Source organism: Dendrobates tinctorius, unplaced genomic scaffold, assembly GCF_039654945.1.
Source record: "Dendrobates tinctorius isolate UK_male_01 unplaced genomic scaffold, ASM3965494v1 ptg000158l, whole genome shotgun sequence".
Classification (NCBI taxonomy): Eukaryota; Metazoa; Chordata; class Amphibia; order Anura; family Dendrobatidae; genus Dendrobates; species Dendrobates tinctorius.
Genome location: NW_027361825.1, coordinates 2,085,089 through 2,109,229, shown reverse-complemented (window position 1 = coordinate 2,109,229; position 24,141 = coordinate 2,085,089). Strand labels below are relative to the sequence as shown.

Genomic DNA, 24,141 nt, shown 5'->3' with positions numbered 1-24,141 from the left:
AGTGCATCATGTGTTAAAATTGGGGCAGAATCAACCTTTGGGGATCCCACAGTGAATTTCTAAAAAATATTTTTTTCTGATTTTTTTTTAATTTTTCATTTTTCTTGTCCTGAAAGACCCTTTCCCCCCGATCCGCTGGCCTGTTCGCCCGTTGCCTGGCGCGGCTTCCTCATCACAGTGATCCCCTCTGGTTTCCATATGTGAGCAGAGCAGGAAATAGAAGACTGAGAAGGGAAAAGCTGTTGATAAGGAAACTACATTTTCCATTTTGCAAAGTTTTTGATGTTTTTTTTTTCACAGTGCCCATGTCGGTGACAGATCCCGAACGGCTCGGCCCTCGGTCCATTGTATTCAGAGCTGCACACTCCATGGGGCCCCGACGTATGTTATCGGGACCCTTAGGCCGGGGTCACACTGGCGAGGAATACGGGAGAGTGAGAGGCGCAAAAAGCACGCATTACACACGGACCAATGATTCTCTATGGGGTCCCTGGCACCAGCCGTATATTTCTCATCCGTATTCTACGCTCCGTGCCACTCGCAGCATGCTGCGATTGTCAGCGTAATACGCCCGTAATACGCCAATGCAAGTCTATGGGTGCGCAAAAAATACGGATTACACACGGACCACACGTGTGACTTGCGAGAAATACGCACCAGGTGTCTTTTAGCAAAGCCGGCAATTCAGTGCGCTATACAGTAAACTCACACTGACAGTTTTAATAAAGAAATGAAAGAATAGATATAGACACATAGAATACATATATATATATATATATATATATATATGTGCATTCTATGTGTCTATATCTATTCTTTGGTTTCTGTTATAAAACCTGTCATAGGGCTCCATTATATGTCCATTTTGCAAGCCTGCGAGAAAATCTCGCCATACGGATGGCATACGGATTACATACGGATGCTGACATGCGCAAAATACGCGACCACACCTTGATTACGGATGACATACGGAGCACTGTTTAGGGGTCTGTCATCCGTATTACGCATGTAAAATACTGACCGTATTTTGCGCAGGTTAGTGTGACTCCAGCCTAACTGTCGGATATGTTGTGGGTTCTTAATAGATTACTATTAAGCTATATACTATAAAAGACAGCTAGAACTCATTGTACAATCGCTTAAAGAGCAATTCCCAAGTGGTATATAATTCTCTGACAATCGCTTAAACAGCAATTCCCAGGACGTGCTTATTACAACTACATTAAAGAGTATTTACAAGACTACTTCACCCCTTATTTCTATCTTTATTAGTAGGTGGGTCCGGCAATCAAAATGTCCGTCTGGTCTACCCTTGTCTTACTGGTGGGGGTGTCAGTGCAAGCACAAGGGCCCAGGTAAGCAAATTGTTCCCTGTTATCATTGATATAGTTATACTGCCTGTTCTGCAGGTGGCCACTAGGTGGCCGGGTATCTCCACATATACTGCCTGTTCTGCAGGTGGCCAATAGGTGGCAGGCTAACTCCACCTATAATGTCTGTTCTGCAGATGACCACTAGGTGGCAGTGTATCTCCACACATACTGCCTGTTCTGCAGGTGGCCAATAGGTGGCAGGGTAGCTCCACATAAACTACCTGTTCTGCAGGTCGCCACTAGGTGGCCGGGTAGCGCAACATATACTGACTGTTCTGCAGGTGGCCACTAGGTGGCCGGGTAGCTCCACATATACTGACTGTCCTGCAGGTGATCACTAGGTGGCCGGGTAGCTCCACATATGCTGACTGTTCTGCAGGTGGCCACTAGGTGGCAGGGTAACTCTACCTCTGCTGCCTGTACTTCAGGTGGCCTCTAGGTGGCAGGGAAGCTCCACATATACTACATGTTCTTCTGATGGCCACTAGGTGTCAGGATAACTCCACCTATGCTGCCTGTTCTGCAGGTGGCCACTAGGTGGCAGGACAGCTCACGCGATGAATTACTTTGTAGACTTCACTAGAGTAGGATTGATATATACCGCATATGATGTACATATAAAAATGAAGGTTAATGTGCGACCGATAATTTTTGGGAACTAAAAAAATAGGGGCATCCAATAGAGGAATTTTTAGTATACGATGGGGGTCTGTTCATAAATCCAGGCCTAGATGACATGTGTGCTGTCCTGCAGCTCTTTTACAGGGGTCTGTTCCAGGCAGGTGGAGAGAATCCCAGTTATTCACAATGAGACGTTCATTCAGCCATCCTATCAGCCTTATCTGACAATGTGTCGGGGTCAGCGCACCTGCAGCACCTACAGGTAAGATGGCCGATGGTTGTTGGTGGGACATAAAGGCCCCGATCATCATTTCTTAAGTCATTTTTTTGTCTTGTGGTATTCCTTGCCGTATTTTTCTTCAAATGGCACACATGGTTCATGGGATTTGCGCAAAACCAAAAATCATCTTTATGTTTGTCTTTAACTTTTCTTGCAACTTTTTAGTTCAAAAAGTTGCATATTTTGCAAAATGTCACAAAAAATGCAGAAAAATGTCTGGCATATATAAAGGGTAAGGTTGTGGAGAATGACATGCCAGTATGAGGAGACTTAAACACCATACATGCTCCTCAGGTCTCTTCAGAGAGGAAGAGGACTTGAACTCTTTAGCGCCACCTATCGGAAGTAGCAATCCCACAAGTCATTATTGACCTTTAACGAGCCTTGAAATATGACTTAGGATAAAAGCCAAATCAGAATCTCTACTTGTAGGCACGGTGTTTCGGGGTATTGTCCCTCATCAATGCACAGTATGGAATCTGATTTTACTGGGTGAGAGGCTAAGACTGAGATCTAAGGGGTAAGATTTCCCCTTGTGGAAAATGACATGCCAGGTCTGGCACGCCAGGATGAGGAGACTTAAACGCCTTGCATGCTCCTCTGGGAAATTAATTTTGCAAATTGTTTTTGCTTCCAATAGGTGGAGTTCAAGTCCTCCCACATACTTAATTTCCCAGAGGAGCATGCAAAGCATTTAAGTCTCCTCATACTGGTGTGCCAGACCTGGCATGTCACTGTTCACAAGGAGAAAACGTAAATCCCAGTCTTAGCCTCTCACCTAGCCAAATCCAATCTCATACTTTGCACTGAAGAGCGGGCAGTACCCCGAAACATCATGTCTACAAACAGAGATTCTGATTTGGCTTTTAGCCTAAAGGCCCCGTTACACATAACGATGTCCCAGTGATCCCACCAACGATCCGACATGGATGGGATCGCTGGGACATCGTTAGACAGCCCCTCCAGCGATCAGGACCAGCGAGCAAGCTGGTTTCTAATGTAAATATCGGGTATCCAGGAGCCGCAGCTCTTGAATACCCGCTGTTTACCTTGGAAACTGGTGTACACCGGTTTCCAAGGTAAACAGCGGGTATCCAAGAGCTGCGGCTCCTTGATAACTGATGTTTACATTAGAAACCAGCGTCGCTGATCGCTGGTCTCTCGCTGCGCGCTGGCCAGCGTTAGACCAGCAATCAAAAAATGGCCCAGGCCGATCGAGCACGATCAGCGATACACGGCAGGGGGGCCGGTCGCTGATCCCCGTCATACACATCGACCTCGCTGGCGACATCGCTGTGGCATCACAAAATCAGCGATCTCGCTAGTGTGACGGGGCCTTAAGTCTTATTTCAAGGTTCGTTAAAGGGTCGATATGGACTTTTAGGATGACTACTTCCAATAGGTGGCACTATACAGTACAAATCGTCTTCCTCTCTGAAGAGACAATTGGCATAAAATCACTCCAGATCTAGAGAGACTGGACTTTTTGTGAAGTTGCAAATTATAAAAACCCAAACCCATCCTGCAATGGGGAACTAAAAAAAATAAACAGACAAACATGTAAAAAGCTACTTTAAAAAAGACGCAAATTAAAAGAAGTATTAGGCGCAAATGAAAAAAGACGTAAAACACCAAAAACTAGAGAAAAAAGGCACAAATGCAATAATTAATTAAGCCTTAAAATTCAATTTTAGTCCAATATTAGAAATGTGTGTTTCAATTTTTCCCAGAAACAGCGCCACTCTTGTATCTAGGCTGTGTCCGGTGTTACAGCCGCAGTCTAGTGAAGGTAGTGCAGCAGAGAGATGCTGCGCACATCCATGAATATTGTGGCGGACATGTCACTTAATGGTATGTTGCATCTGTGTGTTTCAGGACGGTGTACTCCGTGTCAGTCCGACAGGTGAAAAGGGAAATCATTAAAGTAAATTCCATCTGTTGCCCGGGGTGGAAGAAAAGGGATCCACGTTCTGAGTCCTGTGAGGAAGGTGAGAGCTGGGAAGTGTTACCACGTCTAATAATTCTGTTCTTCAAATACATGTCCCACCACCAGAGGGCGATGTGTAAGGAGCGGTTTGTGCTTAGCGCAACAGATCGGCCCCATAGTGGTGGCGTGGCGACTGGCAGAGGAGATGGATGCACGGAAAGAGAACAGCTGTGCTCCATACTGGAGAGAGAACTTTACACTCTCATCGAATACATTAGAAAATCCTTCTAATGGATATCAGTAAATAGTAGAGAGGGGAGAGGAGGGGTATGTGGCTGCAGATTGGCCTTCTAGAGGTATGAGAGTGCAGGCTGTGAAAGGGAAGAATCGGTCTAGGATTCGGACTGGAGATCCCTATGTTTGTTAGGATCTGTTATCATTAGGACTGGTGATTCCTTCGTTAGAATCTGTTCTCATTGGGACTGATGATCCCCATCTGTCCCTTTGTTTGTTAGGATCTGTTATCATTAGGACTTGTTATCCCTGTGTTTTAGGATCTGTTATCTTTAGGACTGCTGATCCCTATGTTAGGCTCTGTTGTCATTAGAACCTGTGATCCCTATGTTTCTTAGGATCTGTTATTAGGACTAGTGATCCCTATGTTTGTTAGGATCTGTTGTCTTTAGAACCTGTGATCCCTATGTTTCTTAGGATCTGTTATTAGGACTAGTGATCCCTATGTTTGTTAGGATCTGTCGTCATTAGAACCTGTGATCCCTATGTTTCTTAGGATCTGTTATTAGGACTAGTGATCCCTATGTTTCTTAGGATCTGTTATTAGGACTAGTGATCCCTATGTTTGTTAGGCTCTGTTGTCATTAGGACCTGTGATACCTACGGTATGTTTGTTAGGGATTACCAGTTCTAATGACAACTGCTAGGAACGGCGGAACGCACTAAATAAAAATAATAATAAAGTGCGTTCGCCGCTCGGGGTCCACCGTGCAGTAGGTGATATAACCGCTGCTAAGTGGTGGCAGGAGCAATATGGCGCACAGGGTTAAACGTCACCCAGGTGCGCAGAGCAATCTCTGTTAAGTCACAGAGGTGCCAACAAAGACAAATACTATAAGGCCGAGCCTGTTGGGGTCACAGTACTCAGAGTAAATGCACACACAGTATCTGGTCACAGGAGCAGAGCCAAAGACAGTGGAACTGCGTCCGTCTAGACCTACCGTGCGTGCGACGTCGCAACTGCGGACGCTAAGGAGGGCTGCAACTGCAGCGCGGCGTAGGACACTGCCGCTAGACGACAAAGCTAGTACGCAAGTGCAATGTCGGATGCTAGTGACTGTGGATGATGTAGTAGTGGCGCGCTGGCGCTGACTCTAAGCTTAGTCCCTGTCCACATATGTAATATCAGAGGGAAGGGGTTTCAAATGAGTCATTCACCAGAATCATACATCCGTCACCATTCACACAGTAGCAACTATACTAGCGCATGGCGGAACGGCGCGCTTTTTATAGCACCCGGGACCTTCTGGAAGATTCCAGATCTCCGAGATGGACCAATGAGATCTGGAGCAGGACCTGAGCACATGACTCCCGATCTCCAATGGGAAATCGTCTCATGAGCATGCTCAGTAGGAAGACAGAGGGACTTAGCCACTGGAGAGATTTGCTGCAAGGCAATCTCCTCTGCTGTAGATAAACAGCAAGACACCGCAGGATGTGAGGCTCTGGATTCCTGCAGAGCAGACGCAGAAACCTGACGCCTAACAACAACAGATCCTATCTGTCCCTATGTTTGTTAGGATCTGTTATTATTAGGACCGGTGATCCCTATGTTTGTTAGGATCTGTTATCATTAGGACCGGTGATCCCTATGTTTGTTAGGATCTGTTATCATTAGGACCGGTGATCCCTATGTTTGTTAGGATCTGTTATCATTAGGACCGGTGATCCCTATGTTTGTTAGGATCTGTTATCATTAGGACCGGTGATCCCTATGTTTGTTAGGATCTGTTATCATTAGGACCGGTGATCCCTATGTTTGTTAGGATCTGTTATCATTAGGACCGGTGATCCCTATGTTTGTTAGGATCTGTTATCATTAGGACCGGTGATCCCTATGTTTGTTAGCATCTGTTATCATTAGGACTGGTTATGCCTATGTTTGTTAGGATCTGTTATCATTAGGACCGGTGATCCCTATCTGTCCCTATGTTTGTGCCTTTTGCATATTCTTTTTTATATTTATGCATTTATATATATTTTTCTCCCCATTTTTATTGTTCCTTTCCACATCCAGCTATTTGCCGTAAACCTTGTCAGAACGGTGGGACTTGTGTCAAACCCAACATGTGCCGCTGCCCTTCAGGGTGGGGAGGAAGACACTGCCATGTGGGTAAGTCATAGAAGTGGGACATGTAAGACCACGTTCACACAGTGAGAATTTTACATCCGTATTTGTAACATTCAGAGAAGTGTAATAGAAACTCGTCACCGCTTCTGCATTTATCACCCACTCCTGGTTTTGGCTTATAAAGACTGATGTAAAATACTGACCCTGTGACTGTGGCCTTAAGCTGGAGTCCATCTCCATTAGGGGTTCCTGCATGGGGCAGACCCATCACATGGTGGACACAAGCTTCATCCAAAGACCCCAATGATTATAATAGGGTCTGTCAGGTTTTTTTTCTTCGTGTCGTACTACAAACTATTTTTCTGGTAAAATGATGGATACGGCGCTGTGTGATTATTTTTTAGTGAAATGATGGAAATGTAATGATGTAAAACATGACAGATACCAGATTGACCCCATTGTAATCAACGGGGTCCTTTAAGCCTTGTGCATGAATTCTCTTTCCCTGCTCCTAGAATGAAACAGAAAACCAGAATTCCCTAATGCACCGAACGGCGCCATGGCTCACGTCGTACCGTGTCCTCGGGAGGTGCAGAAACACATTGAAAAACAAATATGACGCAGACCACATCTAAGATCGGGGGAACTTTAATGTGGTCGTAAATCAGCTGAGAGGAGTTTGGAACAAGACAGCAGTCACAAGCCGAGCTCGCTGACAGATTCTCTGTTAACTCATTCTGCAGCCAAATATTCAACAGAAACATCCTCAATATTGTGTCTCCTTCCTTCAGATATAGATGAGTGTCGGCGCCCGTCCCGCTACTGCTCCCAGGTTTGCATCAACACGAGGGGCGGCTACCACTGTGAATGTCATCCAGGGTACACGCTGGGAGAAGATGGAAAATTCTGTATGAAAACAAGAAACAAGGAGAGCAAGCCCCAAGTGTCAGTACTGGCCCAGCAACCTGAAGGTAAGCAAGGTCACTGTCACGGCCATGATGGAGGAGCTTGTGGTGTTATGGTACGGGGATCGTGAGTCATCAATGTAAACGCTCGTGTGTGGGGAATCTTTCCTGTACTCCGCTCACTTAGCCTCAAGTCACAGAATGGGACAGATATATCAACACTGTAAAAGAGAAAAACTATCCCGATTGCCAATAGCAACCAATTACAGGGCGCCTTTCATCTTATCAGAGCAGTTTATAAAGTAAAAGCTGAGCTCTGATTGGTTGCTATGGTAAAGTGAAAGCTGAGCTCTGATTAGTTGCTATGATAACATGGAAGCTGAGCTCTGTTTGGTGGCTATGGTAACATTAAAGCTGAGGTTTGGTTGCTATGGTAAAATGAAAGCTGAGCTCTGATTGGTTGCTATGATAACATGGAAGCTGAGCTCTGTTTGGTTGCTATGGTAACATTAAAGCTGAGGTTTGGTTGCTATGGTACAATGAAAGCTGAGCTCTGATTGGTTCCTATGGTAAAGTGAAAGCTGAGCTCTGGTTGCTATGATAACATGGAAGCTGAGCTCTGTTTGGTTGCTATGGTAACACTAAAGCTGAGCTCTGGTTGCTATGGTAAAATGAAAGCTGAGCTCTGGTTGCTATGGTAAAATCAAAGCTGAGCTCTGATTGGTTGCTATAATTGCATAAAAGCTGAGTTCTGGTTGGTTACTATGGTAAAATGAAAGCTGAGATCTAATTGGTTTTTATAATTACATAAAAGCTGTGTTCTGATTGGTTGCTATGGTAAAATGAAGGCTGTGTGCACACGCTGCAGGTTGGGGTGCGGATTTGGCCGCGCGGATTTTGTAAAATCCGCAGGTAAATCTGCGGGTCAAAAGACCTGTGGTTTTACCTGTGGATTGCTCTGCGGTTTTGCCCTGTGGTTTTTCATCTCCACAATGGAGGAGATGGCAAATCGCAGCAGAATCCACAGAAAGAATTGACATGTTAATTCTTTCTGCGGTTTAGAAACCGCAGGAAAACCGCGCGGAAAAATCCGCACCGTCTGCACTGCGGTTTTTAATATCCATAGGATATTATGGTACTGTACACCGCAGCAAAAACTGCTGTGGATCCGCAGCGGCCAAATCCGCTGGGGAACCGCAGCAGAATCCGCAGCGTGTCCACACACCCGAAAGCTGAGCTCTGATTGGTTGCTAAGGTAAAATGAAAGCTGAGCTCTGATTGGTTGCTGTTGGGTCGCCCTCCCAGGGCCGTGGGGTACGCGGTACTGGGCCGGTGTCAGAGGAAGGTGTCACAGCAGCGGTGACCCGGTCCGTGGCCCTGTGCGCCCAAGTAATGGGGAAATGTAGTTAATGGAATGGAATAGTTTGTGACGTCACCTGTGGTGCTCGGCAAGGGAGGTGCCAAGCCGATGCTGCAGACAGATCCTCTGGGACAGATGGTATGGTGCAGCAGTGATGGTGTAGCCCTCCACAGGCAGGGCTGATGTCCCAGGGCAGTGTAGTTGTAATGGTTGTGGGAAAGGCGCAGGCAGTGTAAAGAATGGTACCCAGATGTAGCGGTGCTGAGCAGGTTGGCGCAAGAATGAATGGAGGACACCGAGGCTTGCAGTTCCAAAGCTTTACTCACAGTCTGCGGTACACAAGGGTGCCTGCCTCCGGAACGTGTCCTCCAGGTCAGAGACTCAGCCAACCTCCAGGCCAGATGGGAAGCTCCTCTCCAACACTCCGCCAACATGTAACTTTCCTGAACAACTCCTCTATTGCGCCTTAAGGTGTGAAGAGCTCCAGTACCGTGGTACCCTGGAGTTCCTCCTGTCAGATGTTCCCAAGAACTCTACTCGTATGGCAGACAGCTGTAGCCTCTCTCGGGGACTCCCTTCTCCTGAGCCCCGGCTCTCTAATCAGTTGCTGTTGTGCCCCAAGTCTTAGTTGGGAGTAGTGCATTTACAGCCAACTACTCCACCGGTGTCTGCTGCAGAACCATAAGTGTCCATACAACCTCGGGGACCGGGCCCCGGCCTTGCACTGAGAACCTATAGGCAGGGTCCCTCTTCTAACCCACGTCGTCTCTGTTCTCTCTGCTCCTTCGTTCCGTACTTGTCTTTCTTTCTTATGGAAGCTTAGATTTCAGTTCTACGTCTTTCTCCTTCTTTTCCTTTCCTGTGCCAGCTGGCTCAGATCACTGAGGCAGCTGCAGCACTCCTTCCTCCATCCCTTCTTCTAGGGATCCTCACTCCTGTCTGAGTGACTTCTTACCCGTCTGACCTTCTGCCAGACTGAACCTCTAATCCTACACTATCCCACTCTTTTATATATCTCAACTCCACCCACCTCCCAGCACATCCAGTGTTCCAAGCAGGGAACCACCAAAGGTGCTCTGCTACTCTCTAAGCACTGAGCCGCAATGTGGTTGTGCAGAACTACCCTGTTGTTGGGGTGCGAGTGTTGGAGCGTGGAAAGGGTTCCCACCTTACCTGGACGGTGAGGCACTACACCTTAGGAGAAGGTGCAGTACCTCTGTGGCAACTGAGCCTCAGGGGCGCCACACTATGATAAAATGAAAACTGAACTCGAAGTGGGCCAGGGGCGTTTCAATCAGGGTGGAGTATATCTGGGAAAGATGCAGTGGACTTGGGGGCGAAACTTGCATGTCTGACCCAGGAATTCCTGGGACAGTTGCCAACTACGATTACTCCCTTTATTATATAGAAGACCATATTATTTAAAGGGGTTGTCCACTACTAGAAAAACATGGCTGCTTTCTGTCTAAAGCACTATATCTGTCCACAAGTTGTGAACGGTACTGCATCTCACCCCCATTCATTTTCATAGAGTCTGTCTGTAATGCCAAACACGACCCATGGACTGGCGTGACGCCGTATCTGGGAAAAAAAATATGCCATTATTTTTTTACTTTAGACAACTCCTTTAAAAAAAACATATATAAAATATATCCAGTGTCTCTATATTGGTGCGTCCCTTTACTTTATGTTTTTTGGCAGATTTTTCAAATAAGCTGTCTAATGAAGTGCAGGATCTCCGCGGTCTCGTGAGCTCCTTGGAGCAGGTGAGTGATACCTGAACAGATCTTCTTCCGTTTTGTGTACACAACTCTGATGCTCATCTATGTGGCCAATCTCAAGCCAGGTAATTCCTAACAGGCCAAGTTGTAGTTTGGAATGACACCATTCACGTAACCATATAATGCAGTGAAAAACGCAATTCCGCCATTGTTTTTTGTGTTTTGTTTTTGAGCGTTCATTGTGCAATAAAAACGACCCAGTAAATGATTTTCATCTTTTTTTTTTTTACCATTTTGAGGCATCCACATTTTTTTCCCTTTTTATAGCATTTTTTTTTTGTGTGGGAGCGGCGTGAAATTCTGGTATTTGGTTCCAGTTTCCTTTTATGCCATGTATCGTACGCTTTTAATTAATTTTAGATTTTCAGAGATTTTAAAGATGCCAAGATATTAAATGTTTTTTATATGTATCTATTTTTTAATTGGGAAAAGTGAATTGAATTACATTTTTACATTTTTTATTTATTAATTTTTTTTTACTTTATTTCTTTTTGTCTCCCCATGGAAATTTGAACCTTTGACTGTTTGGTTGCTTGTACTATATACTGCAATACTATAGTTTTGCTATAAATGTGAAAATTAATGATCTCCTATGAAGACCACAGGCTGGATTGCAAAGAAGGTGGCGATGGGGGGTCTTCAGTAGGTCCCCTACTGCCATGACAAACTATTGGCACGCCATGATTGCCTCAGGTACTCACAGTGGTACCTAAATGGTTAAACAGCAGCTATTGGAGATATCTCTGGTTGCTGCTGTCTAAAAAAATGCAGGCGACACCTGCAATGTGTGGATCAAGATCATACATAGCTCTCAACCGTCTCAGCTATTCTCTCAGCTTCTAATACTACTCACTTCTTCGACAAGTCTTCATTGCTCCCTCCATAGCTCTTCCTCTATTACTCCCCTCTTCTTTCACCTGCAATTGCTTCCCCCTGGGAGGCAAACTCACATCTCCTGGCACTGAGCTACAGCCCACTATGATAAAGATTGGAGAATTTGGTTATCTTAACCTGTATTGCAGGCAATGATTCCAGAAGCAGATTATACATGTCCATAGAGATACATTGCGTATAACAATGTATTTCTATGGTCTCTGTATACTGAGGTGAAGAACAAGATTTATTGGTTCTATAAAAATAGTAAAAATAATAAGCATTTACAAAAATGTAATTTTTTTTCTGTGATTGTCCCCAGATCTCAAACCCACTATAAGCTGCTGAGCCACAAGCTCTAGTTATGTCATGGGGAGAATTTTGAGTAGTTGATCTATATTGCAGGATCATACAGATCATACTGAGACATACATTGCTGTGTACAATGGATGGATTTTTATTATAGCGGGAGAATAAGAGATTTTTTCATGCTATAGAATTACTAAAAATAATAATGATAAACTCTTGATAATGAAAAAAAATGTCATTTTATAATGCGGTTTATAAAAAGTAATAAACATCACCAATCAGCAAATAACATGGACATATTTGATGTCAATGTAATTGTAACGACTTGCACATCACAGTTTATTTACGGGAATCGGTAAAAGACATAAAAAAATGATTATTGTGTGTTTGCTGCATTTCTTTTATGTGTTTTCCCCTTATTTGATGCGAATTTTGGGCAGACATGCAGCAGAGTTTTTAACGCTTTAAGGCCAGCGTCACACACAGCGTATAAAAATACGGACCATTTTGTACGGCCGTAATACGCAGAAATGGCCCTAACTAGTGCTCCGTATGTCATCCGTTGTCAGGGTGTGGCCGCGTATTTTTCCCATGTAGGCATCCGTATGTAATCCGTATGTGATCCGTATAGCGTTTTTTTTTTCTCGCCGGCTTGCAAAATGGAGCCCGATGACAGGTTTTCAAACACAAACGAAAGAATAGATATATACACATAGAATACATATATATATATATATATATATATATATATACGTTATAGAGACATATATATATATATATATATATATATATATACAGTATATTTATATTTCATATAGTTCTACATAGCAAAATAGCCGCAAAATCAATTGCCGGCTTTTCTAAAGGACAGCGGGTGCGTATTTCTCGCAAGTCACACGTGTGTTCCGTGTGTAATCCGTATTTTTGCGCACCCATAGACTTGCATTGGCGTATTACGGGCGTAGTACGCTGACATACGCAGCATGCTGCGATTGGCACGGCCCGTAAAATATGCGCCAGAAACATCCGGCTGATGGGAGCTGCCCCATAGAGAATCATTGGTCCGTGTGCAATGCGTGGTTTTCACGCCTCTCACTCGTCCGTATTTCTCGCTAGTGTGATTGATGCCGGCCTAATAGTCGGGAAAAGCTTTGATTCTGCGATTAAAAGTACATGGTGTTTTGTTTTTTTTCCAGAAGAGGCCTATAGAGAAAAATGCGACAAAACCGCAGAGCTCAGCAGTGTCTTCAGACCACAGAGAGCAGAGATTTCTTGGAATCACATCCACTTAGCTTTGAAATTTAGACCATGTTCACATGTAGCGTAAATGCTGCATATTTTCTGCTGATTTTTTTTGCACAAAAATTCTGCTATGTTTAACCGTCCAGGCAAAGTGGATGTGATCTCATGAAAACTACGCTCCCTGTGGTCTAAAGATGCAGCTGAACTGCGCCGCTATTAGAATACAAATAACAGTATTTTACATTATGTAACAGTCTTCTCTATAGTCTTGTCTCTCCTTATGTTCTTCCTTTTCTTCCCTTTTCCCTTCCCTATCCTGTACATATCAACCTTTATCATTTTCCTTCTGTCACTTTCATTTTTCCCTCCCCCTTCTCATCCTTAACCCTTTCCAGCCTTTATTTAGCCTATGTTTTTCGTCCCTTTAAATTTGATTTTTTTTATTTTGCTTTCATTTGGTCCTTGTTTTCTTCTTTATTACAGTGTATTTATAATATGTCTCCCATCTTTTTTTAACCCCATTTAAGTAAAAACCCTAAATAAAAACTAACAAAAAAGGCTCCCACTTTGCGCCCAAGGACACTGCTGATCTGTGCGGATTTGGTGCTTTTTTCACTCTTGTCTTCTATGTGGAGCCTAAAAAATCGCATGTAAACACTGCAGATACTTTATTAAGTGCAGAATCAAAGCTTCACTTCCCATCTAAAATAGTAAATGAGCGTGGAGTGGGGTGTGGCAAGGGGCGTGGCCAACATGTGCCACGACGCGCGCTGTGTAGCCAGGGACATGGCCAATATTTACCGTGACACGCGCTGTTTAGCCAGGGGTGTGGCCAACATTTACCGCGACACGTGCTGTATGATCTATTCCTCTTTATGTTCCTCAAAAGTTGGGAGGTATGGATCATGTACATCCTTCGCTGGGAAGGGGTTGAAGAGTTGTTTGACCTCTGCTCCATTTATTCAGTATAGGACTACCGGAAATAGCAGAGTTGTGTACTTGGATTTCTCCAGCAGTCCCATGTAGAACATCATACCTCCGCACTATTCATGGCGCAGATAGGGGAGAAGTTTCGATTTTGGGAATACCTCTTTAAATAAAGGCAGTTCAATGCTTTGTATAGATTTGTAGCTACTCAATAAAAATAATCAAGTCTTCATACACAATGGTGGAGCTTGGTGAAGGTGGAGTTCCCCTTTAAGTCGCACACCGCTAACAGGAAACCAAGGCTCAGCCAAGATAACACAGGAAGTCTGGTAAGGGTGAAGTTACGGGAACCTGAGCCGCTCGCGGTGTGAGGATGCGCTTCCTTTCATTAAGCTCTTCTGGTAGAGAACATGTGAAGATCTACAGCCGAGGTCTGGAGTGGAGACAAACCTCGGCTTCTGAGTGTTAGGATGTTATATGTTTAAGGGGTTCTTCAACAATAAGCTGTAACATGGTGGTCCAACTACTGTAAGCCCCCTGTAATCTGCAGGATGACCTGAGAGCAAGTGTTTTACTTCCTTGTAGCGCCACCAGTGGTTAAAGTAAGCATTACACAGCTCCTATGGACATCAGTGCTGTCCGAGTAGTACCTGGACGTGTTGGGACCTCCAGAGCAGGAGACAATCTTTGTAGCCACGCTCTGCCCTGGCTGTCAGACGAGGACCATGCACAGAACCCCTCTATGTCCTCTTATAGGATAATCATGTCCTTTAATATGTCCAGGATGAACAGGGACCTCCTGCTGCATATGGCAAGCTCGATTTAGTCCTTTTTTTCACCTTTGTACATATGACCAACGTTTGTATGTGTCTCCATGCCACGAAATTCAAGGAAATGACCAGTCTGAAAAATAATCATAGGACCTAACCAGACCAAGACCAGTGTCAGGGACAGCAGCAGTGTTTGAGGCCTGCAGGATATATGGACTTGATAAGATAGCCATCCATAAATCTCTCCTCCTTCATGACCCAATCTCCCTGCTGAGGTCTCATTGAAGCAGTCCATTGTTCTCTGCTCTTTTGGTCTAGCCGCAGACCACCATAACAAGATGTCTCTCTTCCTCTCCCATAGAAGTTGGACAGCGCCCTCTCCGCTCTGCAGAGACTCTTCCCCATTAAACTGTCGGAGATCCGCTCGGAGCAGGTGCAGGAATTCTGGGAGAAAATCCGTAGTTTGGATCGGGTGGATTTTTTGAGTGATCAACTGATGTACATGGAGGAGAAGATTGGAGAATGTAAGTGACTGGCTCTAAGGTTATACTGTACATGGAAAACCAAGCAGCTTTTAATAGGGCTTCCATGGACAGACTTTGTGCAAGCCATTCCATTTAGCAGGTCCCAGATCGACCCTGTAAAAACCCTTCAACGCCCTACACAGGGATCTGGACTTACAACAGGGTCCCCTGGGTTGCGTCCATGGAGCTGCTGCTGACTGATGGAGCGAACTGGCAGAGGGAGTTTGATTAGCTGGATCAACACCAAGGAGGACAGATACTTTACAAAATCAGAGCGAGGGCAGGGATGAAGTAAGTAACCTAGTTCAGAACCATGAGGATGGAGTCAGAGGCAGTATCTTCAGGCAGATAGGGGGTTTGGTCAATCCAGGGTCAGCATGGAGTTTCAAACAACATTGACATAAAGATAAAAGCCAGGTTAAGTAAACACTTATAACAGTGGGAGTTTAAGTAGGGGGTGGTACTGCCCCATTGGCCACAGCAGTCCTGCTGATCTTTAGGCAGCCCCCACAACCATTCTGTCTGACTGGGTAGCAGGCGGTACTCCTCCATGACCAGTGCTATCCCTCAGAATGAGTACAGGGGCGCCTGGTGACGAAGGCGGACGCTGCTGAAGCAGATCTGGGTAGGGATATGACACTGGTGATGCCTGTGAACCTGGGAGTCTCTCAGCTACACCTCTACCACTATGATCAACTTGTGACTTCCAAACCTCTTACATGTCTCTGTGACACATCAAAAGATACTTTAAGGTGTAGTATACCCATGGGGCAGTTTCCCACCACTTGTCCATAGTATTAATGGCATTTCATGATCAAGACTTTGCAATGTGACTCTGACGGCACCTTGATAGCGCATTCGATAAATGTCAGCCAACATGTAATGTGTATGGGAGCCTGTTGATTCCCTTCTAAACACAGATATGAGGGATCAGAAGGATTGGGCAGCTGGATTTCCATAGGCCCCATCCTTGTGTTCCCAGGGGTGACTCATCACGTACTCCGTGGCACTGGACCCTTCTTGTTTTTCTCATGTTTTGGGCTCTTGTAAGATTTTTGGCCAGATTCCTACATCACGGTGTGTCGTGGTCCATGCACGGTCTCTTGACCCAACCTATATGCCTATGAGACTGTTGAGTTCGGGTCGATCCGTGCATCATGGTCTGTGACACATGGACCCAGAGGCTTCCAATAAATAGGGGTGACTTCTATAGCATTATTTCTACCCTTCTCGTTGTGCCTCTCCCTACCTTCTTTTTCACCCACCATTTTCCTGCAATGCCTCATTGATTCTCTGCTTATTAAGTGAACCTCCATCTTATTTCTTCATCTTTTCCAGGTTCCTGCCGCAGTAATGACATTGAGATGCCTGTAGATCTGAAGCGCTGACCCCCTAATCCCCCAATTATTTATATCCCCTATGGAACGCACCTATTTATGGCCCCTTTTTCCTATTTATAACCCTTATTCCTTTATGTCATGTCTTCATAATCAATAAATAGTATTTGTATATAACATGGATTTCCAGCAGATTCATTAGAGTATAACTCAGCATCAGTGGGGTCCATCTGGGGATGATGGGGTCTGTCGTGTAACGCAGTGGTCCCCAACCTTTTTTGCACCAGGGACCGGCTTCAAGCAAGACCATTCTTCCATAGCCCGGCAGGGCGGGGATGGAGGTGTGACAGGGGCGGGACTTTGGTCATAAGGGGGCGGGGCTATGGACGCGGTTGTAGTTTAGCAGTGCATACTTATCATTTAATTATAACATTTATAATGTGACTCAACTCACCATAGGTTTTGAATGAGTGGGAGCACCTGGCCTGTTTCTCTGTTTCAGTGGGAGCACTGGGCTACTTCTACTGATGACCGTCACTGCTAATGATGATTGGAACCTACAAGGAAATGGAGCATTGAGCACTTAAGAAAAATTGTACTGGAGTACTGTACATGCTGATTATTTTCTAATCATCAGAAAATGTATGTGTGGTTCCCCCCGTCCTGTCCAGCTCTGTGTGGCTCCCCCTGTTGTATACATGGCTCCCCTGTCCCATCCTTGTATACATGGCTCCGCTCCCACTCTCCCATCCTGTATACATGGCTCCCCTGTCCCATCCTGTATATATGGCTCTGCTCCCACTCTCCCTCCCCTGTATATATGGCTCTGCTCCCACTCTTGTATATATGGCTCTGCTCCCACCTTTGTATATATGGCTCTGCTTCCACTCTCCCTCCCCTGTATATATGGCTCCGCTCCCACTCTCCCTCCCTTATATATATGGCTCCGCTCCCACTCTCTCTCCCATGTATATATGGCTCCGCTCCCACTCTCCCTCCCTTGTATATATGGCTCCGCTCGGCTCCTCCATCATACTTACCCTCACATCGCTGACCTTCCTTCCCGTCGCTGAACTTCCCTCCCTGCATCTCGCGGCGCTTCAGCTCCTGTGCGGAGCGGTCACGTGCTACCGCTCAATAAGATCTATGAATATGGACGCCACGCCTATGGGAGATGAGTGGCGTCCATATTCATGACCTTAAATGAGCGGTACACTTGACAGCTCAGCGCACCGACAGGGACCGCTAGGTATCAGCTGCTGCACCGCCGCCGGCTCCCCTTGTGTCCGCGGACCGGCAAGGGCACTGCAACGGCCCGGTGCTGGGCCGCGGACCGGTGGTTGGGGACCCCTGGTGTAACGGATCTATCCCTGCCCTGATGGGAACCAACAATGATGGGGCACAAAAAAGCTTCCGAGCAGTAAGACGCCTCTGACTTGTAATGACCTATTGTGATGAAGGAGCAGCCGCCATCTTGGATATGGGGCATAATGCTCGCCTCATGTCTGAACTTGGCCTGTCCCAGTGACGTCAGTTTGTCTGACAGCTAACTGCTCCCCCCCATGGCCTGTAAGCATATTGAAGAAAGCAGGATTCAGTGCTCCAATGTGGAATAGCAAGGTCTTTTAGTATAATAATGAGATAAGGCCAAAACAGAACTTCAAAGCTTAAGTAGGAGCCACGCCAGCATGGGGCATGAAGGTGCCTGGGGGCTTCAATTAGAATATACCTGCCAGCTGGACACAGAAATACACATCCATTGTCTCTCCCAGCCACTTCGACTCCATCCTAGGATCATGGATTATGAGCACACCTTTCGAGTTACAGACTCATAAATAATATCCACGTGACCCTGAGGAAATAGCGCATCTGGCAGTGCGACTCCTGAGTCGGCGAGGGCTCTGGGACCTGAGATATAGAGATTGGCCTTCCACAGCGACCCAATGGGACCATGTTTGCTCTCCACACGACAGGCAAAACAAACCGCATTCACTTGTACCTCTTGTGTCCTGATCCGATCATGCTGTTGAAAGTTACCCCCTTTCTTAGATATTGGGAATAAGTTATGCAGGGAGCTAAAGGGTGGAGATTCTTAGCCCACCCTCTGACACAGGGGGGAGGAACCAAGCATGCTTAAAACTGGGAGCACATGGCAGAGACTCTCTCTCACAGAAGAACCAGATGATGATGATCTAAGAAGGAACTGGGGACAGATCTGCCAAGGGAGCAGCGGCACGCGCTTTGGGGTCTGTTCGGCAACTAAGATTCTTGTACCTGTGGACTGCAGAGCTCCCGGCATCCACATGCAACCTACAACCTGGTAAATTGACCTCCAGCTTTATATCTCTAAGTCTTGTACCCTTATTGTTATATTTTACTCTGACTGTAAATCCACTGTAATTCCGTTGTATAGCTTACTGTATATTTCTGTAATTATCTAGTGCGCCCTTAAGGCAATTAAACCATAAAATTAATCTTGGGCTGATGCTTTTACTCTGATTACGAATCTTAGAATACCCAGCAGGTAACAGGACATCCACCCCGGCAGCCATTAGCTCTAGGTGCAGTTCCCTTACTGACCTGAGACAAAGGGGGCGCCGGAGAGCTGTGCCTGTGTAGTTACGTCACATTGGTGTCGTGGGAGTAACCGGTCTTCCTCCACACCTGCTATAAGCACCTCATGGACCTCCGGAACTCCATTCCCTAAGAATGCCCACAACTTCATAGAAGGCGCAGAGGGCGGCCATGCTACATTCATCCTCTGTAGGACTGATGGAGACAACGGGGTACATGTGGTCGGAAATCTCCCGACTGCCATAGAGAATGAATGGAGCCATGGACTTGAATTCGCCTTTATCATCCATGCTGCTGATAAAAAATGGACAAGTGCCCCGCAGCATAGGTTATAATGGGTATGTGATATATGTGAAAAAAGCGGCTGCCACACGTACTGCAAACACGAACATGTGAAGGAGAACCTAGGGGGCATTCTTGTTTTTAACATTGCAATGGATGGGAGAAGCTTTAGTAAATATGTTAAAAAATTGCAATTATTGGCCATTTAACGCCACAAAGTCGGGAGATGTAAATACACTTTAAGGCCACAAGGTGAAGAAAAAAGACAAGTTTTACAAGAAGAATCCATTTCAGGATTCACTTTCTTTCGTAGTTTTTTTAAACAAGTTTTTTTTCCAGTGTTTGCAGACTTTGAACGTGGACGCGTCACATTTGGAGCATATTCTAGAAGGAATCAAGTCACTTATTTTTCCCATCAAAAACCTCGCTAAAAAAAACCCCAACTCCTCATATAAACAGCAAGGTGGGTTTTACATTGTACAGAACGAGAGGAGTATCTGATGTGGATCTGAAGCTTTCCTTAGGGAGATTTTGGTGGAGATCCTCCACAAAATCCATCATGTGAATAGAGCCTTGGGGTTTGTCCTCACAGGAGGGAAATGCTACAGAATTTGTAATGTGGATTTCAATAGGTAAAACCCGCAGAGAACCATAGTAACAGCCGTGAGGACAACAATTGGGCAATTCCAGGAGCTGCGGGTTTTTTTGGGCTTATGGTGCACATTTTAAAACACGGTGCAAATTTTGTCCCTTTCCTGTAAAGGAGCGAAATCTGCTGCAGAGTCCACACTACCCATGCAAATTTGCTGCGGCTTTTTACCTCCAGTGTGAATGCAGGCTTACAAGGTGGCTTTCTATTCCGGCAGAGAGAAGAAAATCCCGCAAAGGTGCATTAGCACGAGACAACCTCTGTAATGAAGACCATGGTTTCTGTCCGTCTCATTCACCATTGTAGGTCGATGGTAACGATGGCGTTCTCGGGTCAAGAGCCTCCTACTTACACAAGTAGCTCCTTTGTCTGAAGGTTGTTGCCGCTTTTCTCCACAACCAATCTCTCGCTCACAAGACAGAAGGGTCGTATGATCATCCAGTCATAGGTCTCTTTTCTCTGCCTGAGTTTGCACTTTCTTACTTTCCCTCTCGCCATGTGCTGGCCGGTGATAAGGAACACATCCAGAATTACTCCTTCTCCTCCCTTCCTGAGTCGGGGGGGAAAGCTGGGTGCGCCCCGTGTAAGGTGCTTATCCAAATACCACCCTTCCCGCTGCTGTAAACACCACACAACTTCCCGTAGCGATAGCTCCTTGGGAAACTGCGGATCTCTCCAGCTCACACGTCCCGGCACAGGTGCACAATCCTCACCAAGCAAAACTCATGGGGCCATAACTCTGCATGAAGTACAGGAAACAAAATATTTAGAATTTCCCATTATACAAGGAGGCAAAGATGACATTTTGTGGCAAAGAGCTTCTTTAGGTGAAGTAGTGACTATGGACGTCTTGGGATTCAGCTGTAACGGGAGCAATAAGGACACCTCTTATAGATTTATAAGAAACGGGCCAAAACGCTCCTACACAAGTTGGCTGAATCCTGAGAGTTAACAGTAATCCTGACTCTCCGACCGAAGACGTTGGGGGAATGACGGATCGGGCAGCAAACACTCGATCTCAGGGTTCCTGCAGAACATAGAGCGGAGAATCGGCCGATCAGTAGAAAACACATGATCACTGAGCCAACCACAATGCAGAGTTGAGAGAGAAAATTAGCACTTGGCTGATTCTAAAACACCACTGCAGCTTTTGATGCAACTTTGAGTTAAAGACAAGAGTAGGATAAAGGAAAAGAAAGACTTAAGCCTCTTTCAGATGTCCGGGCTTTGCATACTAGTTCTATATGTTCTTTCCATGAATAGAACAGATACAATCTATGGAGATGTTCATGAACGTGCTGGGATAAGGTGTTATCTGAGTATGCTCTGGAGCCAACAGAGTGTCTGCAACATGCTCGAATATGTTCCAGGTCTCCGCGGTTGTACGACAACCAGAACACATGCCGGGATTGCTTCAAAAATGCTTGGCAGACCCTACTAAGGGCCCCGTCACACACAGTGAGATCGCTGATTTTGTGACACATCAGCGATCTCGCTGTGTGACACCCATCAGCGACCGCCCCCGCCGGGTATCGCTGATCGTGCAGGATCATCTTGGGCCATTTTTTGATCGTTGGTCTCGCGCTGGCCAGCACGCATCGCTGCATGTGGCAGCAGGAGACCAACGATCAGCGACGCTACATGCTGGTGTCTAGGGTAAACAGAGGGTAACTAAGAGCCGCGTGGCTCTTGGATACCCGCTGTTTACCCTAGACACCAGCGTGCATGGGCTGCGTTAACTCTATAGCATAACACGATCGTGCTATGCTATACCCGTGTCCGAGGCTCCGTCACAGAATGACGGCACATCGCTAGAGCATGCCGATTATGACATGTGTTAGGCGATGCATCTGATAATGGGATGGAATGGCAGCGTTAACAGACTGCATTACACCACGTTATGCCACGGTGTAACGCAGTCCATCTAACGGACTACCATAACGCAGTGTGACCCTTACTCATTCCGATTGTGCATCAGTTTCAGCAAAAAAAAAAAAAACTCTACCCAAACTTCACAGAAGAGGAGTGTTTCTGGACTTGAAGAGATTTCCACATGAAATCACACTTTTTACCATGTCAAAAAAAACCGTGGGCAGCTGTAGGTTTGGCATTTTTTTTCCAGACAGTTTGTGGCATTTTTCTTCCATAGACCTCCTTTGTATTACATTTTTGGTATAACAAATCACATGCTTTTGTGGGAAGAGTAGCATCATAAGATCAATGACCCAAAGGACTTTTAATGTTTAGAATGTATGTAAAAATCACAGGTACGAAAGCCCAGAAATATAAACCTGGAGCTATTCTAATTAGAGTTGAGCGACTTTAGTCAGATCGGGTTTCATGAAACAAAATTTGTTTCAGATGAAACTGGTCCGACTAGGGCAAAAAAAAGTCAGAGTTTCATCCGAAACCCGACCCCAATGCAAGTCTATGGGGATTAAAAGTCAGCATTGAGTGAATGAATGTCATCCGCTCAATGCCAACTTTTATTCCCCATTAACTTGCATTGGGGTCGGGTTTCGGACGAAACTCCGACTTTTTTTTGCCCTAGTCGGACCAGTTTCATCTGAAACAAATTTTGTTTCATGAAACCCGATCCGACTAAAGTTGCTCAACTCTAATTCTAATGCATTTATCACTGGCACATGTGTCCATATTGGGTTCATTTCTTTTATCCCTGTGACATACACATTGCAGCTGCCATAAATGTCCATGGTGTGCTAGCTCCCTCACATGGTGGAAACAGGTACTGCTTCACTGAATAAGTGGCCCATAGGTTATACTCCTTTACGTCCATACAAGCACCAGGGTGCTGGGGTAAGAGTACATGCTCTTGGCCTCAGCTGCCTATACCTGGGCAAGTGAAGTGGCAAAGACATCAAAATTATAAGAACATGGCCTCAGCCCTCTGGAAAGCCATCTATTACATCCTGATCCGTAGGATCACTTAGTGTATGCCGCCTGAGAAGGATCATTACACTGTTGGGGGCAAAATAATGGGCATAAAAGGAGGGCAGTTGAAGGTATTTTCTGCACTTTGATCTAAGAGTGTAATTAGGGGCAATACAGTAATACTTTTTCCAAGTAGAACAAGTTTCAGAAGTCCAAAGTTTGAAAATGATGCCTGCTGTATATTACAAAAAAAAAAAAAAAAAAATTAAAAAAGGAGTCATCCACATTGGGGAATTTTTTTTACTGTAAATACTTGTATGTGGGTCTAACTCACATTTGCAATTGGGCTTCATGAAAAATTTTGCAGTTTGCTTTCCATAGCCTGTGTGGCACTGTCTTTTTCTGACAGCAGAACAAGCTAAAGTGGACCTGTCGCTTTCTCATAAACAGAACTAAATCTCATGTAAACATTCCTGAGCGCCCCAGATTCTGTCACCATTTTCTGTTTTTCACAGTGTAGCTCTATTGTAGAGATATTCACATTTGTGCCTTCAGGAGCACAGCATGTGAAATCTCCGCTTGCAGTCCAACTGGGTGTTTCTCCAGAGTGTTCTTTGGGTCCATGCACCGTCACTCCCAGACACTGCCAATCACAGCTCAAGACTGACAGATTGCTAGGTCAGCTGCCGGGCTGTGATTGGTGGAGTCTGGGAGCGAGAGGCAACAGGGCACAGCCCCAGAGAAGAGTCTGGAGAAACACCCAGTTGGACTACAAGCAGAGATTTCACATGCTGCGCTCCAGGAGACAAATTTGAGTATCTTTACAATGGGGCAATGCAGTGAAAAATTGAAGAGAGCGGCCGAATCAGGAGAGCTCAAGTATATTTACAAAGTAACTAAGATTTTCTTGAGCAAGTGACGGGTCCTCTTTAACTTAGAAACAGTCAGCTTGTTCTAATGGCCCGATGAGAGAGTTTGTAAAGGCCCCGTCTCACTAAGCGACTTACCAGCGATCCCGACACCGATATCAAGGTGTCAGGATCGCTAGTAAGTCGCTATGTGATCGCTGGTGAGCTGTCACACAGACAGCTTCACCAGCTATCAGCACAGTGATGCCGAGCGCCCGGCATCGCTGGCCATCCTGTAAAAA

At 45.5% G+C, this 24,141-nt stretch overlaps 1 protein-coding gene across 4 annotated transcripts in view; it reads left to right on the top strand.

Annotated features, from left to right (window-relative positions):
• EGFL8 (EGF like domain multiple 8) overlaps positions 1–16,771 on the top strand; it is a 68,739-nt gene extending 51,968 nt beyond the window's left edge. For 3 of the 4 annotated variants that reach the window (XM_073548744.1, XM_073548743.1, XM_073548742.1), the window contains exons 2-9: positions 1,273–1,355; positions 2,128–2,256; positions 4,150–4,262; positions 6,513–6,608; positions 7,358–7,537; positions 10,533–10,597; positions 15,095–15,257; positions 16,596–16,771. In XM_073548744.1, the coding sequence (XP_073404845.1) occupies positions 1,294–1,355; positions 2,128–2,256; positions 4,150–4,262; positions 6,513–6,608; positions 7,358–7,537; positions 10,533–10,597; positions 15,095–15,257; positions 16,596–16,645 (858 nt within the window). In that variant the 5' untranslated portion in view covers positions 1,273–1,293 and the 3' untranslated portion in view covers positions 16,646–16,771. The remainder of the gene's footprint in view (positions 1–1,272; positions 1,356–2,127; positions 2,257–4,149; positions 4,263–6,512; positions 6,609–7,357; positions 7,538–10,532; positions 10,598–15,094; positions 15,258–16,595) is intronic. The other variant, XM_073548741.1, reaches the window with a different exon arrangement.
• Positions 16,772–24,141: the final 7,370 nt, after the last annotated feature.